The 21148-nt window shown below is 47.0% G+C and overlaps 7 protein-coding genes across 7 annotated transcripts; 1 reads left to right on the top strand and 6 right to left on the bottom strand.

The window, feature by feature from the left end:
- Positions 1-362: 362 nt before the first annotated feature.
- On the bottom strand, positions 363-1359 carry RhiXN_10281 (uncharacterized protein; the record flags this gene model as incomplete). The annotated part of the gene is made up of 3 exons (XM_043330097.1): positions 363-858; positions 912-1193; positions 1247-1359. 3 exons carry the CDS (start codon positions 1357-1359, stop codon positions 363-365), a joined length of 891 nt encoding a protein of 296 aa, XP_043184194.1.
- Positions 1360-2216: 857 nt separating this feature from the next.
- Positions 2217-2803, bottom strand: RhiXN_10280 (uncharacterized protein; the record flags this gene model as incomplete). Its single annotated transcript, XM_043330096.1, has 2 exons — positions 2217-2571; positions 2637-2803. The coding sequence occupies 2 exons, from the start codon at positions 2801-2803 to the stop codon at positions 2217-2219; spliced, it is 522 nt and encodes a 173-aa protein (XP_043184193.1).
- A 345-nt stretch (positions 2804-3148) lies between these two features.
- RhiXN_10279 (major facilitator superfamily transporter) lies at positions 3149-5056 on the top strand (the record flags this gene model as incomplete). Its single annotated transcript, XM_043330095.1, has 9 exons — positions 3149-3417; positions 3474-3624; positions 3683-3754; positions 3808-3885; positions 3952-4073; positions 4129-4303; positions 4364-4499; positions 4566-4720; positions 4775-5056. 9 exons carry the CDS (start codon positions 3149-3151, stop codon positions 5054-5056), a joined length of 1440 nt encoding a protein of 479 aa, XP_043184192.1.
- Positions 5057-5887: 831 nt separating this feature from the next.
- On the bottom strand, positions 5888-11047 carry RhiXN_10278 (cytochrome P450 family protein; the record flags this gene model as incomplete). The annotated part of the gene is made up of 15 exons (XM_043330094.1): positions 5888-5956; positions 6011-6110; positions 6167-6607; positions 6666-7051; positions 8247-8409; positions 9453-9599; positions 9660-9792; positions 9891-9956; positions 10023-10212; positions 10269-10282; positions 10342-10392; positions 10434-10464; positions 10534-10676; positions 10729-10847; positions 10905-11047. 15 exons carry the CDS (start codon positions 11045-11047, stop codon positions 5888-5890), a joined length of 2196 nt encoding a protein of 731 aa, XP_043184191.1.
- A 1769-nt stretch (positions 11048-12816) lies between these two features.
- RhiXN_10277 (GMC oxidoreductase) lies at positions 12817-15363 on the bottom strand (the record flags this gene model as incomplete). Its single annotated transcript, XM_043330093.1, has 11 exons — positions 12817-12914; positions 12969-13026; positions 13081-13112; positions 13169-13627; positions 13683-13908; positions 13966-14383; positions 14433-14575; positions 14634-14768; positions 14830-14957; positions 15008-15046; positions 15102-15363. 11 exons carry the CDS (start codon positions 15361-15363, stop codon positions 12817-12819), a joined length of 1998 nt encoding a protein of 665 aa, XP_043184190.1.
- A 983-nt stretch (positions 15364-16346) lies between these two features.
- Positions 16347-17383, bottom strand: RhiXN_10276 (carboxyphosphonoenolpyruvate phosphonomutase; the record flags this gene model as incomplete). Its single annotated transcript, XM_043330092.1, has 4 exons — positions 16347-16619; positions 16670-16948; positions 17017-17233; positions 17286-17383. 4 exons carry the CDS (start codon positions 17381-17383, stop codon positions 16347-16349), a joined length of 867 nt encoding a protein of 288 aa, XP_043184189.1.
- Positions 17384-18648: 1265 nt separating this feature from the next.
- RhiXN_10275 (cytochrome P450 family protein) lies at positions 18649-20733 on the bottom strand (the record flags this gene model as incomplete). The annotated part of the gene is made up of 9 exons (XM_043330091.1): positions 18649-18717; positions 18771-18867; positions 18924-19364; positions 19423-19876; positions 19943-20128; positions 20178-20283; positions 20339-20397; positions 20459-20615; positions 20677-20733. 9 exons carry the CDS (start codon positions 20731-20733, stop codon positions 18649-18651), a joined length of 1626 nt encoding a protein of 541 aa, XP_043184188.1.
- Positions 20734-21148: the final 415 nt, after the last annotated feature.

The following is a 21148-nucleotide window of genomic DNA, read 5'->3' as shown; positions in this document are numbered from 1 at the left end:
TGCCCATAAAGAAGCAGCCTCGTGTATCCCAAACCTCTTTATTAGCCAGGAGTTCGAGCTCTCGAAGCCTCGTTGTGCATCAAACAAACTTTATAATTGATAGAAAGTCATGCATTCCCTCGTCTACAAATACATGTAATCACGACCAGATAAATTGCAACAAGTGGCCTTGCAAATACCATAATGTTAATGTCATCAATACAAAGTGGTGAGTATAAAGGCTAACGGATACGGAGAATGTATTATGGTCGAAGAAAGTCCAGCTTAAGTTTATAAAGGAGTGTATTGTATGAGCGTAAGTGAGTGGCTTGGTTATCATCCCGGTCGTGAAGTCGCAATCAAAACAAAGGATCTACAGCAAATCAGTTGTTCGCACGGCCGCTTCCAAAGTTGGCGGTTAGCTGGAACTGCTTTGGGGCATATTTGGGAAGGGACTCCAGGGGCTTGGAAATAATGAATCCCTTCTTCTCGGCGCTCTCCTGGCCCTTGCGACCGAATCCTAGGGCGGCAAAGGGTTGGGATTTTTCGTCATCGGAAGACTTTTGGCTTCGGATATCCCATTCCCCGTGCTTTTCGTCATGTTGAAGTGGCTGCTTCTCAACATCTGAGGCTCTAGAGTGAGACCTGAAGCTGGAATATACGTCGCTAGCGTAAGAGACGGCGGTTGTAGCGCGGTCGACTTTGTCGGTGAGAGCACTGGGAGCCTTGTTGCGCCACGAGAGAAGTGCACGGCGAGAGTGAATGCCTGAGCGGAAGACGAGTCCAAGAATAATGTTCAAGAGCCCAATGGAGAATAGGAAAAACGCCGAGACGAGTGCGAATGTAGGAACGTGGTGAGAGAGGACTGCAGCGCCCAGGCTTTAGGGAAAAATTAGAAATTTGTTTGCGTAGGATATGTCATAGCCACTTACAAGACTTGCATTGCCCCAAGTATACCAACACCGTGGTCGGGTCCAAGGACGGGGAGGAAGTTCTTGAAGAATGACTGAGGAAATCCAAGCTCAGCAAGAACAAGAATTATGCACTGGGCAATGATGAAGAGCCGATTGAGGATGGCAAAGAAGACTCCAGCAGGTTGAAGTGGGACAGTGGAGGCTTCAAAATAGTCGCATTCAATATCGAATTCATTGCCAGATGCATCAGTTAGTGGGCCCGCGGGCACATCATTTCCTCGACGGACGGCGTTGACATCACTTGATATAATGTAAATATAGCCCGTATTGTATAGAATCAGAATTCAACTTACTCAACCATAACCATGATACTTGAAGCAAATACGAGAATAAGGGTGAGGATAGAGAGAGCTCGGACAGCATTCAGCCCAAGGAAAGTATAGGCGTTAAGTCCGAGAGGCAACATGTTGGCGACTTTTCCGAATCGGTAATGGAAATTTAATTGACGAGGTGCCCGGCACCAGTGAATGGAATATTCGTGTTAAAAAAGAAGGAAAGAAACCGAGTCGTGAATCGTCACAGACGGTAAGAGATGATCGTGAAGACGAGAGGGATAGAGATAACACCAATTGAGGAGGTGCTTATAAGCCACTATACTATTGACCTCGATTGCGTATAGAGAACAAAGGGCCGCGATGAGGATCGACGAACATAAACACCAGGTCCATGTTTGGGTTGGTGGGCGCGCATCGTTTCCTTTTTCGCTATTGTCTATTTGCTTCCGAGAGCCCTGTGCTTCCCGACGTCACGTGGGGGTTTGCCGGGCACCCCCTGCTTTGTCCTCGTCGTCGCCATGCAATAGCATCTTGTTAGCCTGGTTGTCATTTACTTGTGGGATCATTCTGAATATTTTATAAATTAAATCTTACTCGATGATATGCGGGGGTACTCGGATGACCCTTTGACACCAACTCGTCCCAAAGAAGATAGCTTGAGTGCTTGGGCCATCAATTTTCACCCCCTCAATCAGTCTCTGGTGGCGACTACCACGGTGTTATCATTGCCAATACTTTCGTAGGTGTTCTGTCTCGTAATCTCTGATGCTTCATATCTCTCGAGATTCTGAAAGCCCCTGTGGTGCGACAGTGGTCTGATGTGGCTTGCCTCATTCAATGCGTTCTCGACGATGGTCTTGAGGCCACTCGGTTACTGCAGCTCATCTTTTTCTCGTGTGGCCACGTTCTCGAACTTTGCGTAGATTCAACTCCTCTTGGAATTTCGTATCATGATCCTATACATCGCCTATCCTCTCTTGTTCAGCCCTCAGCAAAACGCCCATTCAGGGGCCTTCTTTACCACCGACCACTGTGCCCACTGATCTCCAGACCCACTTGCATTGTTATCGGCCCATTCAAGCCCGACGCCCCCCTGAGATTTATCTTGAGTGGCACTTGTCTCCTGCACCTTGGCCCATGCGAAGCATGCCTCTTTCCACGGTGCCAACTGCTGCAAAGGCGCAAATCCAATTGCAGTCCCACCAATGGCAAGCAATGGGAGGATTTGGTCTGCTATAGCCCCAAGGTCCATTTCCGTTGGAAGCGTATAGATGATTATTCCAATGCGCCCACGATACTCTCCAGCCTGATTCAAGGTAAGAATTCTGGAGCCGGATGGGCCGCTAAATGCAAGTACTTAAGGTTAAGCGGTTTTATTAAAGCCGTGGTTACTAGGAAGAGCACGCACTCGGTTTCAAGAGCAAGCAGATATCCGAGTTCACATCCCGCTGACAACACCAAATTTGCATCGTCCTGCGAGTTGACTAAAACATACGGAGGATAAGGATTCGAAAACTCTTGCGAGACAGCGCGAAAGGTTTTATGGGAAGTGATTTTCGGATGCGAGGTGGTCATCTCAGAATGATGTGCTCACTGAAGCGTGGGAAAATTTGCATGATCACACAGACATGTTTGTCAATCTTTTTTTTGTGCATATACGTTGATGAAATCAAAATATTTTGACCTACCTATATTCAAGTCACTTCGATAGATTGTTGAGCCTTTCGTTATTGACCAAGCAGACAAAGAGACGAAATTAAGGGCCCCCATATGAATAATAGCATTAATCTCCGTAAAACTTATTTGAGATATATTGGAAATGCTCATATATTGAAATGATTAGTTGATGTCTTCATTGTGACTCACGGCTGCGATGCTCTCGTACCACCACCAAGGTCTCGTCATCTCGAGTTTGTTTCTATGAGCAGACTACCTCAAGAGATAGAGCTGGGAACACTAGGAGGACCTGGGCTACCTTCGAAGTCCAGTCTTCCCTCGCAAGCTAACCTGGCTCCTTCAGACAGAGCGGAGAATATTTCGAGTTCCTCTTTCAATAATGTTTCCCCGGAAGAAATTTCCCTGGGCGCAGCTCGTTCGGAGCTTCTTCCTGTCGATGTAGGCTTTGGTGCTTGGTCTTTTGTTGCCTCTGCATTCCTTTTGGATACTATCATATGGGGATTTGGTTTCACGTGAGTTCATTGTTTTTACAAATTCTGAACGTCTTTCCTCACTCAAACGTATCTAGATATGGTGTATTTCAGGAGTATTTTATTCGCGACAAATCATTTGGAGATGCTTCTGAGGCGGCATTAGGAGCTGTGGGTACTGTAGCACTTGGTCTGCAGTACTGTTCGGCATTGTTTGTTATATTGGCCGCGCAGCAATGGCGCCATAGAGTAAGAGTATTAATATTAAAGTCCGTATTTACTGGTTTAAACCGGAGACTCATCATAGATACCGTTGATGATGTGGACTTGTCTCGGCATATGCGTTGCAAGTCTGTTGGCCGCCAGCTTTACCAACAAGGTATCTAAAATATAATATGTCCTCTGCGCCTCGTTTTAACTCTGTGCACGCAGATATGGCAATTAATTCTCGTTCAAGGTGTTTGTTTTGGTATAGGTGGCGGTGGGCTTTATGCCCCAGTAATTGTCTACGTGAGTCTGTCCAGTCGTTATTTCGCGCTAGCACTTGTATTGACAGTATCATCAAAACACATTAAGTTGCCAGAGTGGTTTTCAGCACGCAAAGGACTAGCAGCAGCAATAATATTCGGCGGAGCTGGAGCTGGGGGAACTATCTACCCATTAGCAACTAATTACTTGCTTGAGAATCTGGGCTTTAGGTGCGTCTATCATTTAAATATCCGAGCCCCTTTAGAAACTTGACATTATTTAAAGATGGACGTTTCGTATCTGGGCAGCATTTACCCTAGTACTCTGTACTATTTCCTTATTGTTCATGAAGCCTCGCCTTCCTACCAATCGTCCTTCCGGTGTAAGGCGTATGGGCTTATTTTCGATGATCAAACGCCAGCATTGGTCATTTCTGTACAGCCCACTGTTCCTATGCATAGTGAGTATAAAGCTACGTCATAGTGCTGGTTATACTAATTCGCTTCGCATACCCGGAAAGTCTATTACTTCTTTCGTACAAGCACTAGCATACTTCCCTGTCTCTCTCTATATGTCTGTCTATACAACCTCTCTTGGTCTTCCTCCGGTCAATGGGACTATCGTAGTCGCTGTTTTCAACCTGGCAGCCGTAATTGGTATGAATTTCTACCCAAGGCATGCCAAAAAACGATTTTAATATTGATGTTACTTTGACTTGACAGGACAAGTGCTTTTCGGGCACTTTTGCGACGTCGCACCCTATCCGTATGTGATAATCATTTCTGGGGCTGGGGCGTCTGTGTCAGCGTACCTCTTATGGGGTTTTGCGCACAACTTGGGCCTGATCTTTGCATTTGTGATAGTATTCGGTCTAATGGTGGGTTCGACCTGATCTGCAGCATGCACTGGACAGAAATTCACATTTGACCAGAGTGGCGGGTTCACTTCCATTTGGCCAGCCGCTGTTACAGATATCGTTGGTCCCGAACATCAAGCTACAGTTCCGAATGTATTTGGGATATTAGGTGTTTGGAAGGGAGTTGCAGCTATAATCGGACCGGTTGTTGCTGCCGCCTTGCATCATCCTCACGAATCGGCCGTCAGGACCGCATATAGTGGCTACGGTTTCCGAGATGTAACGTTGTTCGTGGGGAGTATGATGCTTGCTACTGCAGCTGGCGGAGTTTCTTCAAAGTTCTTGTCTCGACGTTAAGGCTAACATCGATCGCATGGCTATAAACACGATCATAATCATAGGTGTATCAAATTGAAATATATATATTATAAGATGGTAGTATATACATCTCATACACGTCCGAGTCATTACTGCGTCCGCTATCCAGTTTGGCTTCCATCGTACCACCTGTATCTTGCAAGAAACTAGACTAACCTGATGAAAATTCACGGCTTGGGTGGTCTTTTAGCACAGGCACCATGCTTTATGAATAAGGGTCTGGCATACAGTATGAGACATTCTACATGTTTGTTCTCCTTTGATCATTTGTTTAATCAAAATGTGAATGCCGGTCGAATCCGGAGGTGAGTGATGACTCAAGGCTGTTTGCTGATTTATCTACTATGCATCGACTGTTTCATCAACCCGTATACCTGAGTGACCAGGTATCAGGAATAAAGCAGGCGAATCAAATATACCCTCGATCAGTTTGGCTTGCCTTGCATTCCCTGAAATCGCCAAGCTTGGAAACCAAAGCTTTGTATGGATCGCTGACGCCATCTTTAGCTACAGTACATTCAGTCCTTGATCATATTATAAAGTTTTAATTTCCAAGCTTGGCGATTGCAGGGAATGCAAGGCAAGCCAAACTGACCGAGGGTAAATTTCATTTGCTCGCTTGATTCGCTACTGGGCAGGTCAAATCAGGCATGCTGTAATAATGAACCTAGTATGCGATACATAAGCTGATTTCCTCTCATGGCGGGGCTGAAACTCCACATGTATTATTAGGAAAGGTATCATACAAGAAAACGTATAGCTCTATATCTCAGATGTACCATTATTATGTCACGCCACCACCAACCACCCTTAGTCCCGGCGCTTGATTGCGACTTCGCAATGTGCCGCCTCTCTCACGAATGTTCCATGTACCGTTAACTGTTTATAAACCACATTAGTTTGCTTCACCTTCAATATAAAAAGCCCATATACTACCTTGGTTGTAGGAAGTGCTTCTATCGAGTAGCGCCGTAGCAGCCCTGCCGTAATGAGTGCCAGATTCATATATGCCAGATTTCGTCCAATGCAAGACCTGTTCACCTTCACCTTAGCATCTCTAGCCCCTGTGTACCATCCGCTGGCACTCACCAAGGCCCAGTCGAGAACGGCACAAAGTACTTGTTCACCAACGCCGCATTCTCATCCAGCCACCGCTCAGGTCGAAACTCAGACGCATCCAATCCCCACACATCCAACCTGTTGGTCACGTACGAAGGCACGCTAATCACGCTTCCCGCCTTAAACGTCTGACCCGCAACTGTCAGCGTCTTTCCTTCAGGAACAATGCGAGGAAGGCCGGTGCCAATGGTCGAGTGTAGGCAAAGCACTTCTTTGATGCGTGCGTTGAGATAGGGTAAGTTTTTGATGTTGTTGTAGTCGGGCACTATGTCACTAGGAGGAACGACAATGCCACCCTCGTTGTTACTGTCCTCTGATTGGATTGGTGACAGATGCTCATCCAGCTCGTTCTGCAACTTGCGCTGCATGTCGGGGTGTATGATGACGTGGTAGAATAACGAGCTGAGAGTACTTGACACAGGCAGGTATGTTAGCGGCGACATCAGCAAGAATAGGAAGGCATGCGTACTTGCTTGAGGTGTCACTTCCAGCAAGAAGCATCACGCTTGTCTTGGAGCGTAGCTCATCTGCAGTCATCCCAGTACCGTCTTCGTTCTTAGCCTCCAGGAACTTGTCTATAAAGTCGGGTCCGTCCTCTTCGTTCGATCCACGCTTCAGTCGAGCCTCTATCAGGGCGGTTACCAAGCCAAAGAAGCGAGTCTGCTTCATAAATCCAGAAAAGTACCACGGAAGAAGCTTGACGATGTTACGCGCCCAGAAAGGGAACATTTGCACCGCAACTATCAGTGTGTTAAAGCTGGCCATGGCGGCGATGACCGGGATTTGGACCGCTCTCTCATCTTTCTGTCCGGTCTCGTCGCTCGAGCCGACGATAGGAGAGGAGTCCTTCTGGGCCTAATATAACTGTATAATATAGCTCTTAGGACACAGGAGCCCCAGTATAGAGTGCTAAAAGCAAGTGAAGGTGCATACACCCAAGGATTGATGCATACATTCAGGTGCTACTACCCACAGGAAAAGGATAAGCAGTTTAAAGATTCATATATCAAAGCTACCTAGTATGTGGGAGATAGGTAAGCTGCTATCAAGGTAGTGTGTAGCCCCAATCCTTTTGCAAGTGCATTTTAAGTAGTTTTGGTATGGAATAGGGATATTTTGACCCTAAAACCTTTTTGAGGCTACTCACTACCTTAATAGCAGCTTACCTATCTCCTACATACTAGGTAGCTTTGATATATGAATCTTTAAACTGCTTATCCTTTTCCTGTGGGTAGTAGCACCTGAATGTATGCATCAATCCTTGGGTGTATGCACCTTCACTTGCTTTTAGCACTCTATACTGGGGCCTGTGTCCTAAGAGCTATATTATACAGTTATACTAGGCTTTACCTAGCTACACAGAGTAGCTTAAGTAGCAATCAAAGTGTGCTCAGTCATGTATCAGAGCATACTCTTATAATCAGTCCCCAAATACAACCCTTCCTATCCTGCCATGGGCAGAGCAGCTCTCAAGTGATACTCTGTAAATAGTATAAATACATTCTTAAGTAAGTATATAGCTACATTGTTTCAGCTGCTCATAGGGGAGAAGTACTAGTAAAGTTTTTGGATTAAGAACTGCTGGGGACAAAACCTCTCACGCCCTACCATGACATTGTTTCCCCCATATATCCTCGACAACCCGTTCAATTTACACATTTGAGCATTCGATGAACAGCTCCGACCTCTGGCTCTCATTTGGTAGTATATACATATTGCTAGCTACAGGGACGACTGAGATGTGGGCACTACTAGCAAATTGTAGAAATCTCGTGAGAGGTTTTGTCCGATACTGTATATACGTGAGTTAGAATATTGATCAGGGGATGCACCATACCTCTGGTGCAATTGCCTTATGTGTTCGTTTTGGTCCTCGGTCAAGCATGTATACGACATCCACCACCCGCTTAAGCTAGCCAGTAGTGGTCCAGAGAACCGACGGCAATATTCGTGCGGGTCATGCAAGTATGGGAGCAAGTAGTAGGCCAGCTGTTTCAGTTTACAGATAGCTAAATGAATACTAAGTTTTGTATGCCAGGTAGAGACGTACCGTGACAGCTCCGAAGGCCGCGGCGCGGTGGTAGGCTGGACTGATTGAGCTGACATGGTGTGCAGTGAAAGATTGGGTGGTATGAGAGAGGTAGTAGGAGGTTGATGGTGTTCTCGAGGCTCGCATGGGCATTATACACAGCGTAGCTGCGGTGGCCAGTGGACTATATGAACATGAGTTATGACATGACATATCCTCTAACCCGGGCAATCCCACTGAGTTTCATTGGTCTGTCGCAGGTTGCGGAAGCCGGATTGCGGGATGTGAATGTGAACAACCAATAAAAAAGAGCTTGCGCAATGATAGTTGACGGCTTGGGCACCGATACCCCTGGAAGGCACGGGCGCCGGCGCGCTACAAGGGTGGCACGAAACATAATATAGCGATAAGTTTGCTCGGAACGATCTCAGGAAAGTTGGGCTAATGTTCACCTCCAGATCTAGTTACGTCATCAACGCGCGCGTGCCGACTTGATGAAACGCCATCTCGGCGTGATGAATTGTATACCTGTGGAACAAACACTCAATATCAGCGATTCGTTTATTGAGTTATCACATGGCCCCTACTCTAGGAGCTAATTAATGTATGAATATGGGAGAGGCCGTTATGTTGTGCAGTCCTCATTAATCCATGGATCTGTCCGAATTGTATAAATCAGTCTACTCGTACAAATTATACGCGCGCCTTGGGAAGGATTTTCTCAAACAATACCATACTCATATCCACCATCGGCGTACAACCACCTATCTCGCAGCCTGAGCCTCAATTATTGAATGAAACAACCCTCTTGTGATATCAATTTGGTAATCAGTGCAATACGGGCCTACTGCTCCCTTTGTGTATATAAGCGATGAGGACATGTTGCCAGGCCTGGCTTAGCCTAGCTATCCAATTTACAAAACAGAGCGCTATGATTCCCATAGAGCGCGCCCAGCCACTATGTTTGCGTTATTATTTATGTCCCCTTGAATACAAATTGACGCTTCCGGAATCGTGACATTGTATGCTAAACTTGGACAGAGCAACTCATTGATATTGATTTATGTCGGGGTTACACTCATATTTGAACCACGGGTACTTTACTCCGATATTAGTTGTCGATGACTGGGTGATCGAAGCTTCAATTCAAACTCAAAAGGCTTCAGCTCCCTGGAACACATTCTCAGGACGATCAACATAACTTAACCAAATATTAGGCCTACTTACATTACGAGTGCGTTCGACATGTTTTCGATCTTGGGAACAATCTCTTGTCCATCCGGTTCTCTCTTCCTTGAGAACGTAAATGTAGCGAGGAGTGATGCTATCGTAATGAATAACGATGCCTCTGCGAAATAGATCCCAGGGCATTTACTGTAAATAGCAAGTGGTATATGCTTGTGCTTCTCTATGGCAGAAAGTAGAAAGACACACCGTCTTCCCCATCCGAATACTGGTGCATGTGGCACGTCTAGATCCTGAAACCTGTCTGGATTAAAAGCTTCAGGATCTTTGTATATGTTTTCGTCCCGCGTGATTGCCCTGAAGTATCCGTGAGCGAGAGATGCTGAGAGCAGCAGGAGCACCAACCAAACATTCCCAATACTATATGGTTCATTGCTAGTAAGTCCCGCTCAGTCCACTGTGTTTCATGTTCAAGCTTACACGACTGTCCCTTTTTTGATGTCATATCCTTCGTAGTATCATCTCGCCAGCACGCATGAGGGACGGCTGGCATATGCACCCATTCTTATGAAAACTAGTTTTATGGCGTTTGGATGTAACGGATGTACATACCTGTTGGGACCGTTGGTTGCCACCTCAGTACCTCTTGAATAAGCTTTCGCATATAAGGAAGTCGCTCGCGATCAGACATTGTGGGAAGCGAAGTAGGCCCGAGAACACTGTCTAGTTCCTTTTGGGCTTTTGCCTGTACATCCGGGTTCAGGACCATTGCTGCAACAAAAGCGACAAGCGCTGTCGAAGTCTAAGCAGATTTCATGCCAATGAGCTGTTGTCTTCAATGATACGTAAAATGCTCACCGTATCGGTCCCAGCTAAATCACAGACCATTTTCTGTATCTCATTTACAATTGATTTATGACAACGAACATACCGCCGACAATGATAAAAGCAACCTCTTTCATACTTCTCTCTTTCTCTTCTTCTTTAAATGAGAGGTCAAGTTCGGGCTTTGTAAAAGTGCACCCAGAATGGAGGGCTCTGCAGTCCCAGAAGCCTGCACATAATGATGATGAAATCAATACACAGGCGATTTGTAGCGCACTATGCTAGTTTCCATACGTACAATTTGAGCCTTTGTCCATTCGTACGGTACGGATAGAGCCTGCTCCTTTAATTGCCTCCATCCGTACGCGGTGCGTTTCCAACCCGCGCCAGGAAACCAGTGCGGAACATAAGACAAAAGAGGGAACACATTGACAAGGAAGTCTGCAAGTTCTTTGTATTGGTGTATTTCCGAGTCTGCAACCGAGGTGCTCACTTGTAAACATTCCCGCCACTTCAGAGTTTTTAGTAGTAAGGTGAATATCTTGAAACACTGGATCATCTGCTTGTAGAGTGTATCCGTATGCTAGCTTAAGCATTGATGACGCTGTGTTGCTATACATAACGTCTATTAATAGCAAGATAAGATAATTTTATTTAAATGAGACTTACATAAAAATACTACGCTTGACCTTCTCAAATGGGTGCGGGTCGTCTATAAGACAAACTAATCGGCGTAGGAGTGGTTGAACCTGTTTTTCTTGTACAGGATGAAACTGGGTTACTGCGCGTGCATTGAGCCAGTTGTTCAGCATTCGGCGGCTGCTTCTCCAAACGTCGCTGTATCTTTGAAGTACAGTGTTACTACTCCAGTCAAATCTGCAGTCAAATTTGACTTGTTCAGCTCCTGATGCAGCATTTCAAATGCTTCATTTTGACATACAAGGTGGGATCCTGCACCATTGGCGTATTCAGTCGATCAGAGTATACGCTAGATCGTTTGTCAAGCATATCTGCTGCCGCACGCAACGAGTTTAGCACGATGAAATCGTAGCCAAACAGCTTCAGAGAGATGATGTCACCTGCTCGTGGTTAGCGTTCTTTGAGTCGGTATTGGGTGATATACACGCTCAACTGTTTAGCTGCTTTCCAAGCTTCGTATAAGCTATGTATTCCAGTCCGGGGGTATCGCAAACAGGTTCCCCACTATTGGGAAAGACCTTGGGGAAGGAGGGCGCCGTCCACTGGCTTGTGTAGCACCCCACCATCGGCGGATCAGCGCAAGGAGCAGCAGAGACAGCGAAACATAGACACAATCGTAAGTCAAGCTTTTATAAGCCATACCGTTGATCCTATGCTCTATTATGGCAGGGTCAGTCAAGCCACCAACCAGATAGGGGTTTCTAGTATATGTGTGAATGGCTACCTGGTCCGTGCATCTCTAGAACTACAGAATAACGGTATTCTTGGAGCCTGAAATAACACAAGCACTGATGGAATGTCAAGCAATTCTCAAAATTACTTTATGAAGCAAATCGAGTTCTGAATTATAGTATACTGTGATCTGTGATTCCACGGTTTGCTGTTCTTCAGCAAACTTGGGCAGCATGCATGTCAAAGACCTCAAGCACCAGGAAGCAGCAGAATCGCTTTAAATATTAACACACCAGGTCTGCCGAGCCTGCCGAGTCCCAGGTAGTGATACTATCACAAGGCCAAGATAAGGCTCATTGTTCTAAATACACTCAGAAAGGGAATGGTATTAGATTTTCAATGTCTCGCATTCACGTTACATGCTTGTTGCCTCATATGATCGTGATGTATTGTATACGGACGTACACGTGTTCATCTCTTTCCTTAGTTCTCTACGCAAACGTAGTATGTGCCAAGATACATCCATATAGTCGTGTAGCTCCCGAACTACTCACCTTAAAAAATGGATGGCTTTCCACTGGCACCATATACACTGCTAAGCTACTGTAAGTTACAGTATCCTATTGGTGCGACAGAGCGACTGTAGCGATAAGTAAAGTAACAATGTATCCAGCGAATCCAGGCTTTGGGGTTTGACCACTCCGCGAGGCTCAGTGGAGCTCGCCACATGGTAGCTTTGGAAATTTTACTATAACAAGATAATCATGACGAGATCATTTAAAATTCTTTAAACGGTAGTGCAGTGAGCTCCTGCGGGTTTCGTAGGGTGCATCAGGATTCCTGGGGTTAATATTATGGATTCGATTGCAAATTAAATTGTTCAGCAATATTTCTCCCGGGTAGGGAGCTTCATGGAGGTGGCACCACTGGTAGAAGCGTAGGATTTACTGTGGTGGGGCACGATTTGGTATTGAAAAACCAGCCAAGAGAATTGCAAACTTTACGGGTAAATTTGATTTACCCATTTCGCATGTCCTGTAAGACTGATTGCGTAATCGATTTCTAGCTTTGTGAAAGCTCAAGCGACAAGTCTGACACTTTTAGAAATACAATTCAATTCAAAAGACAGTGCATACAGTTACAGAAACAGATGTGATACCCATTTATGCTGTATTTAAGCAAGCGCAGGGGTAGGGTAAACCTAGGAAATTTAAGCAGTCGGGGTCCATTTGTTGGACTTGGCGAAAGCAAGCATAACATCAGCTGCTTTCTCAGAGATCTGGTAAATAGGTGTCGTGACAAACATTCCTAAATTTCATCCTATAATGAGTAATTATACTTTCTATAAAGTGTTTGCCAAACCTGGAATGTCTGGGAAAGAGCTTGCATCAACCACGCGTAAGTTACCTACACCGCGGACCTAAATCATCCATCATTAGATATCCCACAATTGTGTTTTATGAAAATGTTTTACCTGGAAATCCTTATTCAGAACGGCCCTCGCGTCTGGAGCAATTCTTAAGTAAGGAGTTGCTCCACCGGAAAATAGATAAATTTCTTACCATCGTCTGTTCCCATTTTGGCCGTACAACACACGTGATGACCCCACGTATTCTCCCTCAAGAACTCTCTAATTTGATCATCGGTCTTGACAGCAGAGCCAGGCCATACTTCTTCGACGGTATGCCCGCTCAACCCTCCGCGGCTCGCCCAAAGTTCTCGACTTTTCTTTACCGCATCTTTGAGGATCTCCAAATCCTTCAAGTCTGCTGCAGTTTGGAATTGGTTCTTGTTAATGTCGAGTAGATCTTGCGGGTTAGAGCTGGTGAGACGGACCCAGCCCTTGGATGAAGTATGAGCCTTGAGAATGACGTTGTTCCAGGTGTTGCCGATGTTCTGCGCGAGTTCAAGAGGGTAGCCTTTATAGTAGCCTTTGAATGCCCCAGGCCCCCACATGGACCAAACATCGAGGTAAGGGAGGTCAGACGACGATTTGTATGCGTGCGCCCAGAAACCAGGGCCTATGCCGTAATTTCAGAAATGGTAAATTATACATTCCATTGCGTGGGCACATACCAGAGCTGTACACGTTATTATGACCTTGTTCGGCCCATGTCTTCAGACAAGGATCCGCAAAAGTGTCGCCAAACAAGCATCCGTTGAGGATGGTATGATTTTGCTTGAGCTTCCAGACGATTGTCATTTCGATCCGATCTTGTAAGTTTTCCCCGACGCCGGGAAGGTTTGATACCGTTGGAATGTTAAACTTGGCCAGCTGAGCCGAGTCACCAATCCCTGAGAGCTAGCGTTGTAAATTCAGTTAGTATTCAATCTCGGTATCATAAACAACGAAAATTACCAGCAAGAGCTGTGGAGTCTGGAAAGCCCCAGCGCTAACGACAACTTCGTACTTGGCTGTATATTGCTTCGTTGCCAAAGTTTGCTTGCCCTTGAATTGCCTCGAAACAGGAAGTAGGTATTGGCCAGCCGCAGCCTGTACACCATATGCACGAGCTTTCCCGGTCGAATCAGCACATGTTAGGATTTTGGTCGCCAAAGTGTCCGTTGCAAACGAAAGCTTTTGAGGGAGCTTTGTGCGAGTGTTGACGAGGTGATCGCGAACCGAAGAACGGTTGTGGTTGCCATCCCTTGTGCTAATTACTGCAGCTCCCCCCTCTTTCCCATCGTTCAGGTTGTTGTTGTAGTCTGTAAATCCTACAGGAAGCACAGCAGTAATAATGTTCGTAACAATATCAAGAAGCTGTGGGTCAAGGTTCCTGGTGGTTTACTCAGTCTAAAAGACCATCAAATTTAAGTAATACTCACGAAGGTGAAAGCAGGAGGCTGAGAGGGGGGAAATCTGTCCACAGCCACCCATCGTATCCATACGAAAGAGCCTTGCCGATCAACGAAGGAATATATTGGTTCTTCTCGATTTTCTCGGACAAATATTTCCTCATATTGCTAGCCTAAAGATGAATAGAGTTAAATACCTTTATTCGCCTTGCTCATGCGTGATTGACTTACCGACCAACTTGAATCCTTGAATCGGGTGGCCAAGGTATCCAAGTCGTAATTGTGATTGCGCAGGTGAATAAGGGCGTTGTGAACCGTTGAGCCCCCAATGGCTGCCGCTCGTGGGTACCATTTCTGGACTTGAGGCTGGATACACATGGGCATATAGTTAGATTCAAACAATGTTTGAAAGTATAAGCAGGCATACCTGGCCCGGTGGGTAGTGTTGAACCTCATAGTCAAGTGCCATTTGAGGGTCCTCATTTGAGCGTGCAAGATACACAGGGATGGTGGTATTGACATTGAAAACATCGTGACCGGCATCCATGAGCAGCACTGTCCGATTGTTCGTGAATGTGTTTAGGTAGCTATGTAAGAGGTCATACCTTTATAACCGCTTATCGCCAATCGTGCAGCCAAGGGACCTTGTGAGAGAGCAGTCTGTCAAATGAAATCCTATTCCCCAGGCGACACACTCACCTCCACCTGCACCAGCTCCGACAACAATATAATCATACTCCGCAGATGAGAGATTCGGGCATGCCTCGAGCGCTGCGGTCGCAGTCCTCAACAAAGTCGCACCAATACCCGCTGCCAGCGCGAAACGCATCTTGATCGTCGTCCAAGTACCACGAGATCTGGGAGAAACTCGGCCAGCGCCAGGTTTATAAGTTGTCGTCGAAGCGAGACGCTTGGCGAGAAGACTTGAACCCTTTCCAGAATATATGGATTCCGGGGGCATATGGTCAGGATGTTACCCATGTTGGCAGAGTTGAGGGTAAGATACTGTCACCAGTAAAAATGCATCAAGGGGGCCTCCGATGAACACGTGCATAGTGACTTACCGGACTTCTGAAGCATACTTGTATGGATAAGGTAAGTATTCGCGTTCTTTCCGCACTCTCGAAGTAGGGTGAACACCAACGCTGATTCTGTTCGGCGGAATGATACTCCTTGTGATTTTATGACAGCCGCAAGTAGGTGTGCATGGACAGATCCGGATGGAAGCAGCTTGCCACGGTTCCCATGTATTTCCTTATGGCTCTACGGCACACGAGACCATGCGCTGTCGAGTATGACGAGAGATCAGAAGTCTTGCGCCAGAAGTTGGAAGTATCGAAGGATCAAGTTAATAGACACAAAGAAAGGAGTTCCGGTGCGGATGGATCTATCGTAAGTTCTTACTAACCTGACCATTTGTATTGTGGTAATTTAAAGCAAGGAGTGAACTGATCCGATACTCAGCTGAACTGTGGTAGTTGATGGCTGGTTACAGCAACTCTTATTGAAGTAGATACGATGGTCACGTGATTGTTTTCAGTCGGCCGTATTGGATTGCCATGATCGGGACAGAGCATATAGTAATAAGTACAGCAGCTTTACTGGATATCACCCAAAGGCTAAGTAAGTTTTGCGTCTTGAGGAACCCCCAATCTTGATTGGAATAGCCCACCAAGGCTGAACGAAATTCCTTCAGATAAGACACATAAGGTTGTTCTATTCTGTTGTTTAGGTTTAGACTGTGAACAACTTACGCCGAACGGATCAAGTTATTCAACCCAGCTGAAGTACACGTCGGGAATCCAATTGAATATCGGGAGCAAAACGACTATATCTATTTCAGGGTCGAATACACAGGATCTCAATTACCAAGAACCACAGCGACAAGTGCAGCACCACCATAAAAGACACAAAGCCCAGGATACATGGTGTGAACCGAACGCTTTAGATGGAGCTAAGCGCTGTACCTCCCGCGCGCCTGTCAACCTCAATCACTTCGTCCAGGCCCACAACCTCAAAGAATTTGCGGGGGTCCATCCCACGTGCAGAGGTATGGTCCGTGCCGGTCTTCTTGAGGAGAGCCATTGCTTCGCGGATTCCATGGGCAGCCGCAACGCACGAAACTAGCGAAAAGATAATAATCTTGGCTCCCATTTCTTCAGCTTCTTTGGTTGTGAAGGAAGGAGTGAGACCTCCCGAAATTACGTTGACGAGAACCTGTTGATTGTTAGGCATCTGTACGATTAATCTATGGCAACTGTGCTTACGGGAGTAGGATGGAGTGCCTTGACAGTTTTCTCAAGGAGTTCCTTGGTCTTCACACCCTCGATAAATGCGACGTCTGCACCAACCGAAGCAGCAGCTTGGAGACGACGAATGGCCTCGTCCATACCAAGCACTTGGGCCGAGTCCGTGCGAGCGATAACCACAATGTCGCTTCCAGGAATGGCATCGCGAGCCTGAACAGCGGCACGAATGCGAGTAACAAACTCCTCAGTAGAAACGACCTGCTTGCCCAACAAGTGTCCACAACGCTTGGTTTGAACCTGAAAAGAATCGAATTTTCATGTGAGTTTCTTCGCTGGATTAAGAAATTTGAAGTATTTGTGCCCACCTGATCCTCAATATGGAGGGCAGCGACGCCAGCTCGATCATACATCTGCACGGTACGAGCTACCATTGCCGGCCCACCAAACCCGGTGTCCGCATCAGCAATGAGTGGGGTGGAATAGCTCAAGCCGGTAATCATAGTGGCATTTTGCACAAAGTCGGGGAGGGTGGCAATCGCAAGATCAGGCATGCCAAGCTTAGCAGCCGTGGTGGCAGCGCCACTAAAATTTCGGTGTTAATAAAGTAAGCACAGTGTAGGTATTATGAACACACCTCTGGTAGAGACAGTCAAACCCAGCCTCAAGAGCACAGCGAGCGCTGATGCCGTCGCAAACGCCAGGGGCGACTACAATGCCAGGACGAGCAAGCATTTGGCGGAGGCGAGTGCTGGCCTTTGTAGAGCGGCTCATCGGCAGAGTGGCGGAGGTGGGCCGGGATGGTGTACTCGCGGCTGGAAGTTTCGATTGGCTGGACGACCATGTTTGATGATTGGGATTTATTGAGATACTTGTTGAAAGCCAAGAGCAGAGGAGATGCAGAGGAGATGATGTTGACGAGAGATACATTGTCGTATAAATACCTTCTGGTTCCCCATATTTTTCCTACGATTGTATGATGAGCGAAATGCCCAGTGCATTTTCCGACTATGGGTTCGGATGCGAGCATCCCGCGTTGACGTGAATCTCACGAAGGTCGCCATCGGTCAGCGCCGAGCAGCTTCTGTTCTCCTGGAATAAAGCCAGATTTAGCGTAATAGAGGTCGGCACGAGCTATAATAAGCTGCACTTGAGCGAGGATTTTGTCAATATTAGGTGACGTGGGAGGCCTGAATGTTGTGGTATGTCGTGGTACTGGGAAGAGTGTCGGGAATTTCCAATTCAGTCGATAATATCGATGGTGCATATGGTGGATTCGGCGACACTTTACGAAACGACAGGATTGGTCGCAGAGTCTAAGGTTCGCCCTCCATATTAATCGACTCAGTACTAAAGAGATGTTGAGTAAGAGAAAACCTACAAATGTATAGGGAACAACCACTCGTTCCGCCGGCTGATACATCTGCTGAGGTGCGACCGCCATAAATCTTGACGTTTGACATGAAAATACACATCATACGGACAGACCAGTCGCCATCAACAACGGCTTTGAGAGAGTGATCGACGGGTGAAACAGACTCCCCACAAATGCAATAGGGATCGGGTGCCATTGTGGTCTTGGCTTGGGAGAGTGACCATATCACCTGTGTCTTGTGAGAAATTCGACCGACCCAATGAAGATTCATGCTTAACACAAGCGCTGTGAAATATAAATAAGTGTTTGAAGTATCCCGGTATGAGGCTTTCTGGGTATTTGTTGCCCATTCATCATTTGCATACCATAATTAAAATGTGACGGTTCAAGGCTGGGGATGACTTCAGCCTGTCAACGTTGCTAATTTGCCTGATGTGCATCGGTCGTTTCGTTACCTTGGGTCCCTGAGAAACGATTATGTAGCGAGAGCCCTGGTAACGCACGAACTCCTTCGCAGGGCTGAAACTCCACGTGCATTATTGGGAAGAATATCATACAAGAAAACCTATAGCTCTATGTCGCAGATCCACCATCATTATATCACGCCAGCACCAGCCAATCTTGCTTAGTCGCGGCGTTTGATTGCGACTTCGCAATGCGCCGCCTCTCTCACGAATGTTCCATGCACCGTTAACTGTTCATAAACCACGTTTGCTTTAGCTTCAATACAAAAAGCCCATATGCTACCTTGGTCGTGGGAAGTGCTTCTATCGAGTAGCGCCGTAGCAGCCCTGCCGTAATCAGTGCCAGATTCATATATGCCAAGTTCCGTCCAACACAAGACCTGTTCAGGCTCAAGTTAACATCTCTAGCCACTATCTGCCATCCACTGTCACTCACCGAGGCCCAGTCGAGAACGGCACAAAGTACTTGTTTACCGACGTCACATTCTCATCCAGCCACCGCTCAGGTCGAAACTCAGACGCATCCGGTCCCCACACATCCGACCTGTTGGTCACGTACGAAGGCACGCTAATCACGCTTCCCGCCTTGAACGTCTGACCCGCGACTGTCAGCGTCTTTCCTTCAGGAACAATGCGAGGAAGACCGGTGCCGATGGTCGAGTGTACGCGAAGGACTTCTTTGATGCATGCGTTGAGATAGGGTAGGTTTTTGATGTCGTTGTAGTCGGGCACTATGTCGCTAGGGGGAACAACGATACCACTCTTGTCGTCACTGTCTTCGGACTGGACTGGTGGCAGATGCTCGTCTAGCTCGTTCTGCAACTTGCGCTGCATGTCGGGGTTTATGGCGAGGTGGTAGAACAGCGAGCTGAGAGTACTTGGAGCACGAAGATATGTTAGCGGCGACACGGCTGAGAGTAAGAAGACATGCGTACTTGCTCGAGGTATCGCTTCCAGCAAGGAGCATCACGCTCGTCTCGGAGCGTAGCTCATCTACAGTCATCCCAGTACCGTCTTCGTTCTTAGCCTCCAGGAACTTGTCTATAAAGTCGGGTCCGTCCTCTTCGTTCGATCCACGCTTCAGTCGAGCCTCGATTATGGCTGCTACCAAGCCAAAGAAGCCAATCTGCTTCATGAACCCGGAGACGTACCACGGAAGAAGCTTGACGATGTTACGCGCCCATAATGGAAACATCTGCACTGCGACTATAAGCGTGTTGAAGCTGGCCATGGCGGCAATGACCGGGATTTGGACCGCTCCCTCATCTTTCTGTCCGGTCTCGTCGCTCGAGCCAACGATAGGAGAGGAGTCCTTCTGAGCCTGGATCAGTCCGAACGAGGCTCCAGCTGCCAGGTCGCCAATAACATCGAACGCGAGATACGAAAGCTCTACACAATCAAGGCGTGGTTAAGTAAATCGTACAATCGAGCCAGCACCGTGGACGAAAGACCTACGCGGGCAAAAGTCTACGACTGCAGAGCCGTTATATGCGGTCCAGTTGAAGCCAGATACACCACGAGCTGCCTCCTTGCAGCGGAAGTCGAGCTGAGCGCAGAGCTGAGCAATATGCTTCTTGACTCGCGGCTGAAATGTCAAGACGTTCTGCTGGCTGAAGATATTTGCAATGCGTTTACGCAGCTCTGCAACATGGATCAGGTAAGAGTTGAGCCCGACGGTGCTTGGACTTACTGAGATGCTTGGACTTGTCTAACTCGACAAACGTATTCGAAGCGTGACCTGGGGCTCCTCCGTAGAAATCCGACTTGAGAAGGCCGCTTCCATGGGCATACACAGCCTACGTGGGATGTCAAGTCATGATATACGAGCTGTGGATGAAGTCCGGAGCCTACCTCCATCGCGTCAGGATCAGATATGCTGATGTGATTCGGACCTATTCTGACGAATGTGCCTGTTGTGTACGCTCAGCTTCAAGTATATATGCGAGCTAGAATATTGATCAGAGGACGCACCATACTTCTGGTGTAATTGCCTTATGTGTTCGTTTTGATCCTTTGTCAAGCACGTATACGACATCCACCAGCCGCTCAAGCTAGCCAGTAGTGGTCCAGAGAACCGACGGCGATATTCGTGCGGGTCATGCAAGTATGGGAGCAAGTAGTAGGCCAGCTGTTTCAGTTTATACGTTGCTAAATGAATGGTAGGTTTTTTAGGACAGGTAGAGACGCACCGCGACAGCTCCGAGCGCTGCGGCACATTGGACAGGCTGAAGTGATTGAGCTGACATGGTGTGCGGTGAAAGATTGGGTGGTATGAGAGAGGCAGTAGGAGGTTGATGGTGTTCTCGAGGCTGGTGTGGGCATTATATACAGCGTAGCTGCGATGGCTAATTGGCTATATGAGTATGAGATATGATATAGCATATCATCGGGCCCGGGCAATTTCACTGGGGGTTTCATTGGCCCGTCGCAGGTTGTGAAAGCCGCATTGCGGGATATGAATCGGAACAGCCAATAAAAAAGAACTTACGCGATGATAGTTGAAGGTTCGGGAACAGAGATTCCTGACAGTTACGAGCGTCGGCGTACCACAAGGGTGGCACGAAGCACAACAAGGAGATGAATTTGCTTGTAACGATCGCCGAGGACAGTTTAACTCCAGATGTGTTTACGTCATCAACGCGCGCGTGCCGACTTGATGAA

Source organism: Rhizoctonia solani, chromosome 11 (genome assembly GCF_016906535.1).
Source record: "Rhizoctonia solani chromosome 11, complete sequence".
Taxonomy (NCBI): Eukaryota; Fungi; Basidiomycota; class Agaricomycetes; order Cantharellales; family Ceratobasidiaceae; genus Rhizoctonia; species Rhizoctonia solani.
Note: the sequence above shows the minus strand (reverse complement) of the source record. Positions and strands in the feature narration are given on the sequence as shown.